The 13,892-nt window shown below is 46.5% G+C and overlaps 1 protein-coding gene across 1 annotated transcript; it reads right to left on the bottom strand.

Moving 5' to 3' along the window:
• Window positions 1-206: 206 nt before the first annotated feature.
• On the bottom strand, window positions 207-13,881 carry PAAF1 (proteasomal ATPase associated factor 1). The gene is made up of 12 exons (XM_075050286.1): window positions 13,796-13,881; window positions 13,670-13,710; window positions 12,949-13,052; window positions 12,444-12,533; window positions 8,106-8,204; window positions 7,255-7,405; window positions 4,943-5,137; window positions 4,490-4,581; window positions 3,165-3,280; window positions 2,022-2,104; window positions 1,530-1,612; window positions 207-636 (listed from the first exon to the last, which is right to left on the bottom strand). The coding sequence occupies exons 1-12, from the start codon at window positions 13,840-13,842 to the stop codon at window positions 559-561; spliced, it is 1,179 nt and encodes a 392-aa protein (XP_074906387.1). The 5' UTR covers window positions 13,843-13,881; the 3' UTR covers window positions 207-558.
• Window positions 13,882-13,892: the final 11 nt, after the last annotated feature.

Below are 13,892 nucleotides of genomic sequence, written 5' to 3'. Positions count from 1 at the left end.
CCCCCTTCCCCCTTTTTTCCCCTTCCCCCTTTTTTCCCCTTCCTATTTCTCTCTCCTTTCCCGCTCTTTCCTCACTCTCCTCTCTCTCTTCTGTTTTCTCCTCTCTCTCCCGCTCCTCTCCCTTTTTCCTCTCTCTTCTCTCTTTTATCTCTCTCTCTTCCCTTCCCCCCCCTTTTTTTTAAAAAGACATTTTCTTGGAAAATTTCTTTTCTACACAGGTGTTATCAAAGCAGTAGCTTTATTTCAGTCCATACCGTGATACAGTTGCCTGCATCACCCCCCGCCCCCCCCTTAGAAACAGCAGTTTTTCAGCAGTGAAAAAAAATTATTGCAACACAAGATCCTCTCTAACACCTCAAAGACGCTCTCAGAATTAAAAAAATGATCAAAGTTGTGTTGTAGTAAGAAATATTACCTGTCACCAAAAACCTCTGTATAGAGCCTGGTCATCACAATAGCCTCAAAAACTTCTATATACACATCTCAAACACACTGTACAGGAAAATAAGTGTGGAAGAGCTATGACACATCTCTCCACTATTTTGCCGATCTGAACACTTAAAGTTCAGAAAGTTGGTATCTCCTCACTATCCCGTCTCTGCAGCATGTGTAAATTTGCTTCTCCCAGGAAGCCACCTGAAAAAGAGCCGGGGGCGGGGGGGAAGTAGTATTTAAGCATAGTATTTCCCAAGTGACAGTTAAAAGTAAAATTCTCAGAGATCAGCTTTCCTTTTGGGCTTTTACAGAGGGAAGAGGAGGCGAGTGTCCCCTGAAACAGCATTAGCAGGTTTCCAAGAACAGTTCTAGGTTTTACCAGGAGCTTAGGGAGCAGGTAAGTGCTCACACAAGGGTTCTTCTGTTAAATTCGAAACAGAAAATGACTTTTTTCAGTTTTCTTGTGTTTTGCACATGCCAATGAGTTGTGCAGGTCAAATCTCAGCCTCCATGCGAGGCTGAGTGTTACCCTTGAGGGTGCGCGTTGGCTAGGAGAGGGGGAACTGGACCGCAGAGCTGGAACGGGTTAAAAAAAAGAGCTGATTTCCACCAGTGCCACCAGGTTGAAAGCCCAGGGAACCCAGGTCACTCTCCCCAATCTGCACAAGCACAGCGAGGCGTTTGGAAACATAACAGCAAGACCCATTTTCTGGTCTCGAGTCATGAGGGGACAAGAGAAGATGGGCAGCACTGCGCAGTCGGCTGCTGCTTTTACCCCAGTAATCCTCCAAGCACAATTAATTCACGCTTTTTACAGAAACACAGTTCTGCCAGAGCTACTCCAACCACCAAGCTACTCCACTGCTTCAGTTTTGCTCCTGCATGATGGAGATAACGCCAGAGTATACCACAGAGGATTTGTTTACGCAAAATATTAAGATTATTCAGCTAGAAAAAAAAATAAGCTTAAAAGTCAACTGTGTGAAGGAACCCGTTGTACAGACTGCCAAATCCTGAGATAAAGGCAGCTGCCTGCTACCTGGCATCACCTTTCCCTGCACCCTTTATCTTGGGCGATACACAGTATTCCTTACCTTGTACACAGGGTCGCAGTCAGCTTCTGTGAGATCGAGGACATAATCGAGGTCTTGCTGAATGATAAAGCAGGTTCCATCACCTACATGAGCAGAACAGATACAAAGCAAGGAAAGAACAGCGGCCAATCAGTGAAATAAGCCACACTCTTAATTACAAACAGCACTAACAGGCCCATCAGAAACACCTGATCACAGGGGACAGAGTCCCCAGGAAGAGGGAGAAGTGCTATGAGGATGTCAGAGAGATGGGAAAAGGCTTTAATCATTGAGAGGCAACTTAGAGGCCCTATTTTGGAGGAACACGGGGGAAAAAAAAATCAGAAGGCAAAAAGCAACCATATAATATAGCTCCTACTACATCCCCTTTTTGCCATGGACACTCTGCCTAGCCAGCCAGTGCTTCTATCAAAGAGAGCAATACCCAAAGAGCAGAAAACTCCTCAATTCGATTATACAATTCCTACTTGCACAATACAGGACTTGAATTACCTTGGCTGGCAATAAATCCATCTCGGTACGGGAGCAGTGAAAGCACCGGTGCTCCTGATCTATGGATGACCTGGATTGGAGCACTAGAAAAAGGAGCACAAACAAGGGATGAGTATTATGGTCTATAGTCAAGAGTCCATTCCAATGTGCAAACACTGAAAGAGTGTGAGCTCGTGGTTAAAAGATACATGAGGAGAATGTACAGGACATGGGGACTTGATCAGTGGTTAGCAAAGAGTCTCTGTCCCCTAGAAGCAGATGGAAGTCAGCACTGGTTTTCCTGCGGATGTTGCCAATGGATGGAAATGGGAGTAGCTAGCAGGTGAACATCAGCATGCCTCCATGATCATAGACAGGAATTATCTTTACCAAGGCACAGACAAAAGCTTGGAGCTCATCCAGCATGAAAGACTCTTCAGATGTTGGTGCCAGCCTCTCCAGCCCCGACCCAAAAGCACCATCTGGATGCCTCCCTGCTTGGAGCTCGCCTTTGACACCAATAAAAACCAACTTAGAGCAGCTCCTGCCCTCAGCAACAGCTCAGTTCCAGTCCTATGCTGGAATGAGGATCAGGGTAAAGCATAAGACCTTACAAAGACACTTAGGTCTTATTGGTGAAGGAGAGGAAGGGCCTGTGCTTTTGGTGGGAGGAATACTGCTGTTATGCTTGTAGACAGATTTAGCAGAAAACTTCTTTATGTACATAGATTATATATAGTTGCACAAATATTCATATATAACATAATATGCACAGTACACAATATATGAACATAATTTATAAATATATATTTAAAAAAGCAATAATCTGAGAGGTCAGGCTATGCCAAGAGCACCCCTGGTCACAGATCAAGACTGAAAAGCTTTTCAGTAACTAAAGGAGGCCACACAGAGCCTATAGTCTTTTAGAAGGCACCTCCCAAAGAACACCCCATCAGATCACCAACCCAAGCAAAAGTATCCTCCCCAGTGCTCCCCAAGAGAAAGAAATGGCTGCAAGAGGCTCAGGAGCTCAAGGTGCCATGGCTTGGGCTGTATCCACCCTTCAGAAGGGGCATTGTCTGCTAGCACCCTCGATCTGGCTCTCTTTCCCAGGCAAAAAACTAGCTGTCATTTAAATACTTGCAGCCCCAAGCACACACTCACTTTGTGTTTCTCACATCCAGCTGATATATGTTCCCATCCTGAGTCCCTGCTAGGATATAGGTACTTGAGAGGAATGTGCAGCAGTTGAACGCATCAGATCCGACGAAGAGGAACACCTGGGAATATAGGAACAAATTCAAGTGTCAGACACTCACGGATGAGGACACAGGACACCCAGGAGAAGGAAGCAATAATTTATTTAGAAGTCAGTACACCACTTCCACGAGTCACAGCACAAACTGGCAAACCCAGAGGTTAATAACCCCTCAGCTCTTCTCCAAAACACAGAAGGGAACAGTGCTCCAGGATCAGTTTTGCCAAGTCAGCAGAGACACTGCAATCAGTGAATGCTCCTGAATCTCCTTTGGATAAAGGTTGTGTCACTGTGACAGGCAAACCAATACTGAGCTCAGACTAATCTTCAGACACCCATGGAGCAGCGAGACCAGATCTGCATGGCAGGTCGGCAAAGACCACTCCTTCCTCCCAGAGCTGCAGTCATTGTTACAGAGGCTGCGAGTTGTTTTCCAGGCGAGCCTTTGCCATCTCACTGACCGGCCTTGGTGAGCTTATCTGTTCCACCCAGATTTTACTCTCCACAAACACTGGAAGCAGTTTAATCTGCTACATCACCAGGAGTGCCTGATAAGATCTTCAATACCCGAGATCTACCAACTCCATCTCCCTTTGCCAAGAGGAAGGAGATGGACTGGTGACCACCTGAGGTCCCCTTCACACACTGCTTAAAACACCTGCCAGAATAAACAGCAACTTTACACCTTGGCTGGATGAGACGGCCTCCAGTTCCTGCACTCACAATGACATCTACTGGCCACTGTTCAAATTTAAATACCATATCCTCCATACCCAGGTTAAATCGTGAGCAATTCTTCCTCCTCAAACCCCCATGTAAAAATCTGGCCAGCAGGAAGGAGAGAAAGCATCCCTTTATTGTACCAGGTTTTAGTCTCTCCTCCAGGGAATACATACAGGGGAGAACACTGCAGCATAAGACCAAAGGCAGGCAGATGAGCCCTCCCCTGCCTCCAGCCTAGTTCTGTCCCCTTCTGTGCCACATGGTGAACCTCACTGGGGAATGGAGCTGGAATAACACTGAATAATTAGATAGGTAAACTATCTAGGTTTAATCTGGCTCAATTCCTCACCCCAGTGCTCCACACAGCCACGTGAACAGCAGTGTATAAACTGAGGAGCTGCTGCAGCAGCAATAGAAACAAAGGGACTGGGGCCCCGGAGCTGATTTTATAGCAGCGTCTCAGAGCACTCTCCCAGGCAGGTACTTCTGAGAGTCTCAGACTCCTTACCGGCTGCCTGCTCTGCAGTCCCACTCCTTGAAGCTTCTTGTCTTCTCGAGCCAGCAGCAGGATTTTCCCTTCTGTCCCAATCTCACGTTCACCTGACAAAAGGACAATAGTTAACTGCAGCAGTGGCTACACAACAAGTCTTGATGGTACCAAAACCTGACAGTTTGGATCACCCCTGCTGAACCTGTAACACCATTCCTCCATACCCTAAAACACCAGATGCAGCAATGCAGGACAGTAATCAAAGAGACTCCTGTCTTAATCACTCAAACTGCTTGATAAGGCTCAATTCCTCTGCAGGACTGGAGTGCTCTATTTTGGCAACCCTAGTTCCCTTCCCTAGTTGGTACAAGGGCACACAGCAGCATGTCAAGCACTCAGGATTATTGGTGACAAACCTAAGCAGTCTGGGGAAGGGAAACAAAGGTTGACTTTTAAGAGAAAAACCCTTACTAGGAGCTTTTTCAGGCGTGCCCAGGTTCAGTGAGTTGTCAGCAGTGCCCACAGCAATGCCATTGACAGGAGAGCCGCAGTCAGCAATGACACCCAGACAGGCGGATTTTCCACAGTCCCAGAGGCGGGCAGTGCCATCTCTAGAGCAGGAAAGGACATTTCTTCCCCGATCCACAATGGCAGTGTCCAAAATACCTGCATCAAAGCAGAGACCATGCTCAGACAGACAACATGGAAGGCAGATAGACAAAGCATCTCATTTCCCAAGGTGAACTCAACTACAAGCTCCAAGCCACTGTCTCCAGAGCGCCACCAGTCACACACAGCCAAATTGCGTGGTGTGCAACGTGGGGCAGGGAGCCACTGCATCTAGAAGGATGTACATGGGAGGCAGCAGCTCCCAGCAAATCACATGCCCAACACAGAGGCGAGATATTACCAATAAAATGATCAGCAACACCTCACCTCGAACTGAGCCGATACCGCAGCTGCTGCTGAATTTCTACCTCCAGAACTAACCTCTAACTTGGGCAGAAAACAGTCTGGCCCAGCACTCTTAAAACATTGCCAAGTCCAGCTCTGGATAATCCCAAAAGTTGTGTGGGGCAAGCAGCATCCACATTATGCAGCTACAGCAACATCAAAAGAGCAGTCTTTGCAGGTGCTAATATCCCCTAAACACTTCACTGTGGGCTGTTGAGTCTAGATCTGAAAAATGACGCAGTGTTTTTTTGGAAGGGAACAGTCAGATGGTTAGAAGATTTAATTGACACTTTCCCTACAGAAGCAGTCATTAAACATGACAAGTTCAAATGACAGGACAAGCCAAGCAAATCAACTGCAGCAGTTTGGGCTGGAGTTATAAGCAGCAAATAAAGTCAACTTCAGAGTCATCAGGAGCCAGCCAGCCAACTTCATTCTGACCAAAGCTCTGTTACACTGCCTGCTGCATTTTGTTTACAGAACATTTGCAGCAAAGTATTTTGAATCCACACAAATAGATCATATGAGAACAATGGCAGGTTCAGCACAAGACAAGTTTTCAAGTTAATCAAGTTTTGGGCAGCCAGCCACATGGCTTATTAATTAACCTTTTCAATAAAGCCTAGCATCTTGTGAGACAGGGAAAACAACCTGTATAGAGCAGTTAGTTTCTCAGGGAGGAGATAATTAGGAGTAGGATTTTGGGCATCTGATGCCACATCCACAATTCACTTGGACTTGCTCATGATCACCCAAGCATTCAAGTCAGCATCCCTTAGGAAGCAATCACCATGACAAGACAGCAGCACCAGCCACTGTGCTGTGGGCCAGGTGTAAACAGGAGTAAAATGGGAGACTGCTTAAGCATTACGTATAAATCCACACTGCTTCTGAATGAGGGGTCCTGGAAACCAAATCTTCTTTCCAGAGATTAACAGAGGCTCTGTCCAGAAACTTGCTTTGATCACAGCTCTCAGGAGCCTTTATGGGTAGCTCATTTGCCTTCCCTTGCAGTTCTTCTTTTGGACTAAGACAGCATCAACTGGAGGAGTTTGTAGCGTAGACCCTGAATGCAAGGAACAGCACTAAACTCAACCATGTAAGGTGGCCAGTGCATCCTCTGCATGAGGACACAAGGAGGGTGAAGAATTTGCTCTCATTTTCAGCAGCACGACCACCAGCAGGGGCAGAGCTGAACATCTGCCCGCGGTACAAGGGTGAACATGCTTATTCCATCCCTTCTTAAGAAATAATCTCTTAATTATCTTTGCAGCTCCTCTTGTTCTGCTTTACTCACTTTCAACAGCACACATCCTCGAGGCAGGTAACTGCCTGCCTGATTTCTGCAGGACCATAATAAACTGCTATATGCTTTTCTGGGCAAGGAAAAAAAAAAAAAGGAAAAGGCTGTGGAGCAACTGAAGGTAAGCAGGATGATCTGGGTGCAAGCAAGAGGCATTCTCAGTGCAGGCAGCAAGTCTACTGAATGCAGGTCAGAGCTCTGGAGAGCTGAGACTGCCCTGGAGGAGCAGAATGCCCTCTGCCTTGACCTCTGCCACTCGCGACAGACTAATGGACTGCATCCTCCCTCCTTTTACTTTAATTAATGAGGAAAACACAGGCTGGTGAGTGAAACAGTTTCATCTGTCTAATATAACAACTACTGATCTTTTTATTCAAGTTCTGGGAGCTTGAAAAAGATACTCTGGACATCTAATACAAATGCAGAGCACAAAGGGCAGTAGGCTGGCGACTGAACATTAGTCCTCGGATGCAAGGCAATTATACACACGGCAGATCAAGCATTTTAAAGGCTAAGTACTCTGTACCTCCTTTGTGACCTTTAAATGTTACTACGCAGCTGGCATCTTCTGCTGACCAGATCTTTAGCTGGGCATCCATTCCCCCACTCAGAACCACGAGGCCCGATGGGAAAAACCTGCAACAATTCACATCATACACATGGCCTTCCAATAGTCTCTGGAAAAACAAAGAACTATGTGCTAGTTCCATTGTTATAAACCTTATGCCGAGCAGTTTTTGAGCTATGACACTGGAAAACCTGGCGTTCCCACGTGGGCAGAGGATTAAGTTCAAATCCTTTGGGTTTGTGATCCTGGAACACTCATCTGAATTTGAGGCAGTCAAAGAGGTAGCAGGTACACTTTGCACCTTCCCTCTACCATCTGAGTAGCTAATTACATAGCAAAGGATACTACATTTGTTTCTAATTACAGGTTAAATGTCTTTATCCTCTGCCAAACAAGCAGCGGACAGGTCAAGCTCCACAAGAAACACCTTAACTGGTAAGGCAGATAGCCACGATGTGGTTAATCCATCACAGGCAGGAGTCTTTTCTTCCTCACCTCTTCTCTACTGCAGAAGAAATTCAGTGCTTGTACCACGCAGGTTAGGAGCTGTCGGTTACCTTCTGCACTCTAGCTGTCATTCCTAAGTACCCATTCTCATTTTCACCCTGGGACTCCTCTCTGGATTGCTGAGCATCATTTCCCTTGGGAGAAGTCATGTTTTCCAACAGTTTTGACTTAAAACCCCCAAGATGTCAAATTTCGATTAGCTTTTCAATAAAAAGCGTGTGGATAGCCTGACCAAAGTCACGGCCGAATGACTTCAGTAATGTCACAGACAACACACAACGTCAAAGCTTAGACGGTCTTACTCTTATTTCTCCATTCGCAGCCTGCCAGATCTTCATGGTCCCATCTGTGCTGGTAGACACGCCAAGCCCTCCACCACTGGAAATATCAAGACAGGTAATCTGCAGGAGGGTAAAACCACCAAACATTAGCTTTATATGAATGACCCTGTATATAGGTATTTCTGCTCAAGACCCTAACTCTGTACTGGGGGACATCTGCCAAGTACATCATTCAGCACTATTATCTCCCCAAGACACACTGCTGGACTCATTTAAAACACCCAAAAGAGCTTCCAAAGTCCTAGCTAAGCATTTTCAGCCTGATAATATCCTAACATTAAAGCAAGGACTTCTCACCTCACCCTCTTGATATGTTTTACGAGATATTAATTAAGCCCTTAAGAAATCAAAAAACAAGCAGATCCTGAACAGCAGGGTTTATCTAGAGGACAAGGGCAGCACAAAAAGAAATCCTCCTCAATTTATCTGTTTACACAGATTGCTGTATTCCTCCTTCAAGAGTGAGCTGCTGATCTGGGCTGACCTGCAGCCAGGGCTCAGACAAGTTGGGTGACTGGAACCTGGCACAAAGCACCCTAGATTTCTTGTAATTGCCACCAAATTTGACAGAGAAATTGTTATTCTCTGCCTGTGACTCTACAGAGATCTGCCACGCAGGGAGAAAAAGAAATGCTGAGTCAGAAGCCTGCAGAGACAGCAGCTGTATTTCAGGTTTACCCCAGGTGAAGCAGAAATCTGGATTTTTCTAGCAACTCCTGTACACAGGTAAGAAATTGAGGCAAGCTGTTCCACACCAGCTCAAGATAACTGGCCAGCTTGAGAGCACCCTGACTCACAAGCCCACAAGACATTGTTTGAGATATTTATGAAGCCAATGGCACAGCCTAAATTTTCTGAAACACTGACTCAAAACTAGTTTCTTATGCAGGCAGGCTAACTCCTCACAGTCTATCACACTAAGGTATTAACAACTGCCTGCTTTGCATAAACACTGGGAAAGCTGAATACTTCTGAAGAGAGCAGATGTTGATCTTATGTTCTTGCAAAAGGGTAGCCTTTCCCATGATGCCAGACATTATTGCTGCCTTTTGAGAAAGGCAGATGCATTTTAGTTGTGGATAAATGCAGCTGGACTAGATGATCATTACAGGTCCCTGAAATATTCTATTCTATTCTAAAATAATTTAAGATAACAGGTATTCTAGCCTTGAGTGAAACAATTACATCTCCCAAGTGACAGAGGTATTTCCAATACAGATTGCAGCAACACTAAACAGGCTGAAAAAACGATATAGATTTTATTAGAACAAAGGTTAACACTAGTGTTGCATCCTGCAAAAAACAATAAAACTATCACAACTATGTAGTGGAATAGCTGCTTTGTCTTGCAAGATATGGATACTGGAGTCATGCTGTATTACCTCCGAAAGCTTCCTAGTAATTGCATTTGCACTCCATGGATTAGAAGAAAATACTACAGTGGTAAAATCCACTGACAGAAGTGAGAAATGCAGATCCACCACAAGAAATGCAGATTACAGTTCCATCACCATTCCAACCCCCTCACCAGCACAACAAAGCACAGGTTTCTGGTCTTAACTTGCACAGTCCGTCAGTGCGCTTGCAGGTCGCAACCACCTGGTCAGGTATGTAAGGGATGAGGCTGCTCATCTTTATGCCAGGCTTCAGATTAAATGCTTTTCTGAACAATTATCTATTCTTAAACAGGACTGGGCTTAGTTGACCCTCTTGCACATGCTCAGCCTTAGCTAGCAGCCAGCCTGAAGAGACAGTCAGATTTACTACCATGTTCACAGGCAAACCCAAAGATATGAGTAGATTGAGAGACTTTGCCAAAAAAGATGACAGCTAGGGGCCCGAGATTTAAGGATGATGGCCTTGGGCAGACCAAATGCATAACAGACCTGCATCAATCTCCAGCTGTTTCCCAATGTTAAGGAGGACATCCTATGGTATCCTATTGCTGCACGTGCATCAGCCAAAGCTTGTGGGGACATGATATGCCACATTTCAGTCATAAGTTCTCCTGTCCAAGCAAGGGTCAGACCAAACTCCTCTCCTGAAAAGCTCTGACAGCTCAAATCACAGCTAATTTTAACAGGGTGCAGGATCAATACTCAACCTCCACTTGAAAAAAAAATCGGGAATGGAAACAGGAATTAGAAGATTTAAATAAGAGCACAAGATAATGGTTTAGCCATTACAACAGCCATTAAGTACATTTACTTACATATCTGTAACATGAGAAATACATTGGTAACATGTACTCAGCACTAGTGAGGTCACACCCCGAATACTGTGTTCAGTTTTGGGCCCCTCACTACAAGAAAGACTTTGAGGTGCTGGAGCATGTCCAGAGAAGGGCAATGAAGCTGGTGAGGGGCCTGGAGCACAAGTCTTATGAGGAGCAGCTGAGGGAACTGGGGTTGTTTAGCCCTGGAGAAAAAAAGGCTGAGGGGAGACCTTATCGCTGTCTACAACTACCTGAAAGGAGGGTGTAGTGAGGTGGGGGTTGGTCTCTTCTCCCAAGTAACAAGCAATAGGACGAGAGGAAACAGCCTCAAGTTGTACCAGGGAGATTTAGGTTGGGTATTATGGAAAAATTTCTTGACCAAAAGGGTTATCAAGCCTCGGAACAGACTGCTCAGTGAAGTGGTGGAGTCACCATCCCTGGATGTATTTAAGACATGTAGATGTGGCACTTAGGGACATGGTTTGGTGGTGGGCTTGGCAGTGTTAGGTTTATGGTTGGACTTGATCTTAAAGGTCTTTTGCAACCTAAATGATTTTATGACTCTAATTTGTGTGGCATTTTATATAACAAACCAATCTGTGGTAATTTGCTCCCTAGTTAAAAAAAAAAAAAAAAAAGCCTGTGAAGGTCATTCAAGGAGGAATGAAAAGCCTCACTGATGTTTGACATATCCTCAAATTTTCAGGAGGGATACATAAACAGGCAAGGCCAAGCACGAGTGCCCAGAACAAGAGGCAGCAGGTAAAAGGATGACTGGAGCTTAGTCCACACCAGCTTTAAACTCATCTACATATTAATAGATATTGCTTCAGCTGCTTTCCAGAGGAGAGATCTGCAGTGCAGCTGTAACCCATCACACCCATTTGACAGCAGACTAAACACTTACGCCTGCATTTCCATTTTGCTGTGCTTTGAATGTTGATTCCATTTATCACACAAAAGGGCAGCTGGGGACTCTTAAGTAGCACAAAGCTCAGAGAAGTGATTCACCTCTGTCTCCAGAGCTGCCTTACTGCCAAGCTCTGTCTCTCAGCAGAGCCCCACTTCCTCTTAAAACAGCTGTAGAGATGCAGAATTGCCTTGATGTCAAAACGCACCTTGATTTATAACACTTTTGAGCTTCATTTACAGAGACTAACTTTTCAGCATTTTCAGCTGGGTTTATCACAACCATTTACTTAATAAATCATGAGACAAGTGTACTAAAACATCTCCAGGAGCCTTCAGGGGACTCTCTTTAGGGCAGCCGGCTGTACCTGCAGGCTACACACTCCATAGTTTCTTGGATCATTTCCACGTAGGGTTACACGTTCAGCAAAAACACAGACTACTTTCCAGCAAAGCCAAGTTATGTGCTCCTCTTGAGTGAAGAAATGAAATTTCAGGTCAGAGTCAGCCTTTCTGTATCACAGTTTAGTGACAAGCTGTTACTTGTTGCACCCACAGATCGATGGGGGTGCAATAAGAAAGATTTTTCAGCAAAACAAGTAGGACTGCTTTTAAATAAGTGAGAAGTTCATGCAACGTATTTATTTTTTATTTACAAGCTGGGCCTTTCTGGTGTCTGAATTCTCAACAGGTCAAGGTGAGTTTATGCAACATTCAATTCCCACCCCCACAAACAGAAATTCATACAGCAAATATCAAATACAGACAACTTCATTACATAGAAGCAAAGAGCTGCTATAAACTGGGGATAGATTTGAACCAGTCAGAGATGAAAAGATCAGTGCCTGAAACCTCTTATTTTTATCTTGGTTTTTGACACACTAATTCACATATCTTATTCCTTTACAGGAGGATCTGTCATGGGCCTAAAGTGAGCAGAAATTACATCACCTGCAAGAAAACAGTCTAAAGAATTTTAGAGATTATGTTTGGGGGCTAAACGTAACCATCATCAAGTTTCTCAAGTTCTTACAGTCTGATATATTTCATTACCTAGTTCACACACAAAGCCATGCTGCAGACCACCCCTCAGAACAAGCACACGATGGTCAGAGACATGTGAAAGTTCATGGTTGCTTCTAGTTATTTCTCATTCACTTCATAAGGTTACTTACACTTTTCTGATGAATTCTACAAAAAGTTGTGTATGGGGCCAGGAACTTGGTGGACACATTTTCGTGAGGACAAGAAATGAGAATGCTTTTCTAGAGGAAGAAAGAGAGGGGAAAAGAATTAGAAGTGTTCTTACGCCTACTGAAACACAGAAGCTGCCAAGGTAGAACTACGATCTGGACTCAGCTGTGGTCTCTCACAGCCTGAAGGCTGATGGAAGGTGCAGCATTGGGCTCGTCTCCTTACACCTCCTCAAGATGCAGGCCCTGGGTGGCAAGGGATGGCCACTATGGCCTGGCCAGCCACAACACACAGCTCCAGCCTGACTATGGAATGTTACAGACCAAATCCAGGACACTGCAGAGGCGGGAGGCCCAGGATAGCTGGACAGGACCATGCAAGGCCCTGGGCGACAGCTTTAGGCTGCTATTTTGACTGTTGTAAGAGCATCGCCCTTTTGCACATGGAAGGCAGTTACTGACCCCCGCTCCACCCCAGCCCTGGCACCTTGGTGACTGTCCCAACCACGAAGCCCTCGGAGGCAGCGATGTCAGGGACGCCCTCAGTGCTGAGCCCGCGGCGGGTCAGGCTGCCATACAGGGTCGGCTTCCCTGTGGGGAGAGCAGCCATCAGCTCGACCACCCCTCAGACCCCAGACCCCCCCTTCAGTTCACCTTCCCCTAAATCACAGGGCACCCCTCAACCACCCTCATCCCCTCCTAAACCACAGGACAACCTCCCAAACACTCTCACCCCCTCCTAAACTACAGGAACCCCCCCCAGACACCCTCAACGCTTCCTAACCCACAGGACAACCCCCCAAACACCCTCACCCCCTCCTAACCCACAGGACAACCCCCCCAACTGCTCTCAACCCCTCCTAAACCACAGGACAACCCCCCCAACTGCTCTCAACCCCTCCTAAACCACAGGACAACCCCCCCAACTGCCCTCAACCCCTCCAACTGCCCTCAACCCCTCCTAACCCACAGGACAACCCCCCAAACACCCTCACCCCCTCCTAACCCACAGGAAACCCCCCCAATTGCCCTCCCCACCCCCCTAAACCACACGGCATCCCCTAACCACCCTCACCCCCCTGCCCCAAACCACAGAGCATCCCCCAACCGCCCTCACCCCCTCCTAACGCAAAGGGCTCCCTCAAGCCCCCCAGACACCCCCTCAGCCCGCCTCCCTCCGAGGTCTCCTCAGGCCCCTCAGCACTCACCAGGGCTCCGGCAGCTCAGCCAGGCTTCTCCCTCGTCCCTCCTGCGGAGAGAAAGAGCGGCGGTGAGTGCGGGGAAGGGGACCGGGACCGGGACTCGGGGAAGAGGACCGGGAGGGCTATGCCCACCTCAGCGCCTGGCTCCAGTCGCTCTGGATCCGCAGCGTCGCCGCCATCTTGCCGAGGCGCCCACAACCTCTTCCGCCTCCTTCCTTCCCGTCAACCC

The sequence above is a fragment of the Buteo buteo genome, chromosome 18 (genome assembly GCF_964188355.1).
Source record: "Buteo buteo chromosome 18, bButBut1.hap1.1, whole genome shotgun sequence".
In the NCBI taxonomy this organism is placed as follows: Eukaryota; Metazoa; Chordata; class Aves; order Accipitriformes; family Accipitridae; genus Buteo; species Buteo buteo.
This window is presented reverse-complemented; position numbering and strand designations above follow the sequence as displayed.

What these genes read in the sequence shown, in the direction of transcription:
- PAAF1 (XM_075050286.1), bottom strand. Translation starts at nt 13,842, where the DNA reads ATGGCGGCGACGCTGCGGATCCAGAGCGACTGGAGCCAGGCGCTGAG. An exon ending in GACTGGAGCCAGGCGCTGAG is followed by an intron (nt 13,711 to 13,795) that starts GTGGGCATAGCC and finishes TTCTCTCCGCAG; the next exon opens with GAGGGACGAGGGAGAAGCCT. An exon ending in CTGGATGTGAGAAACACAAA is followed by an intron (nt 2,105 to 3,164) that starts GTGAGTGTGTGC and finishes TCCTTTTTCTAG; the next exon opens with TGCTCCAATCCAGGTCATCC.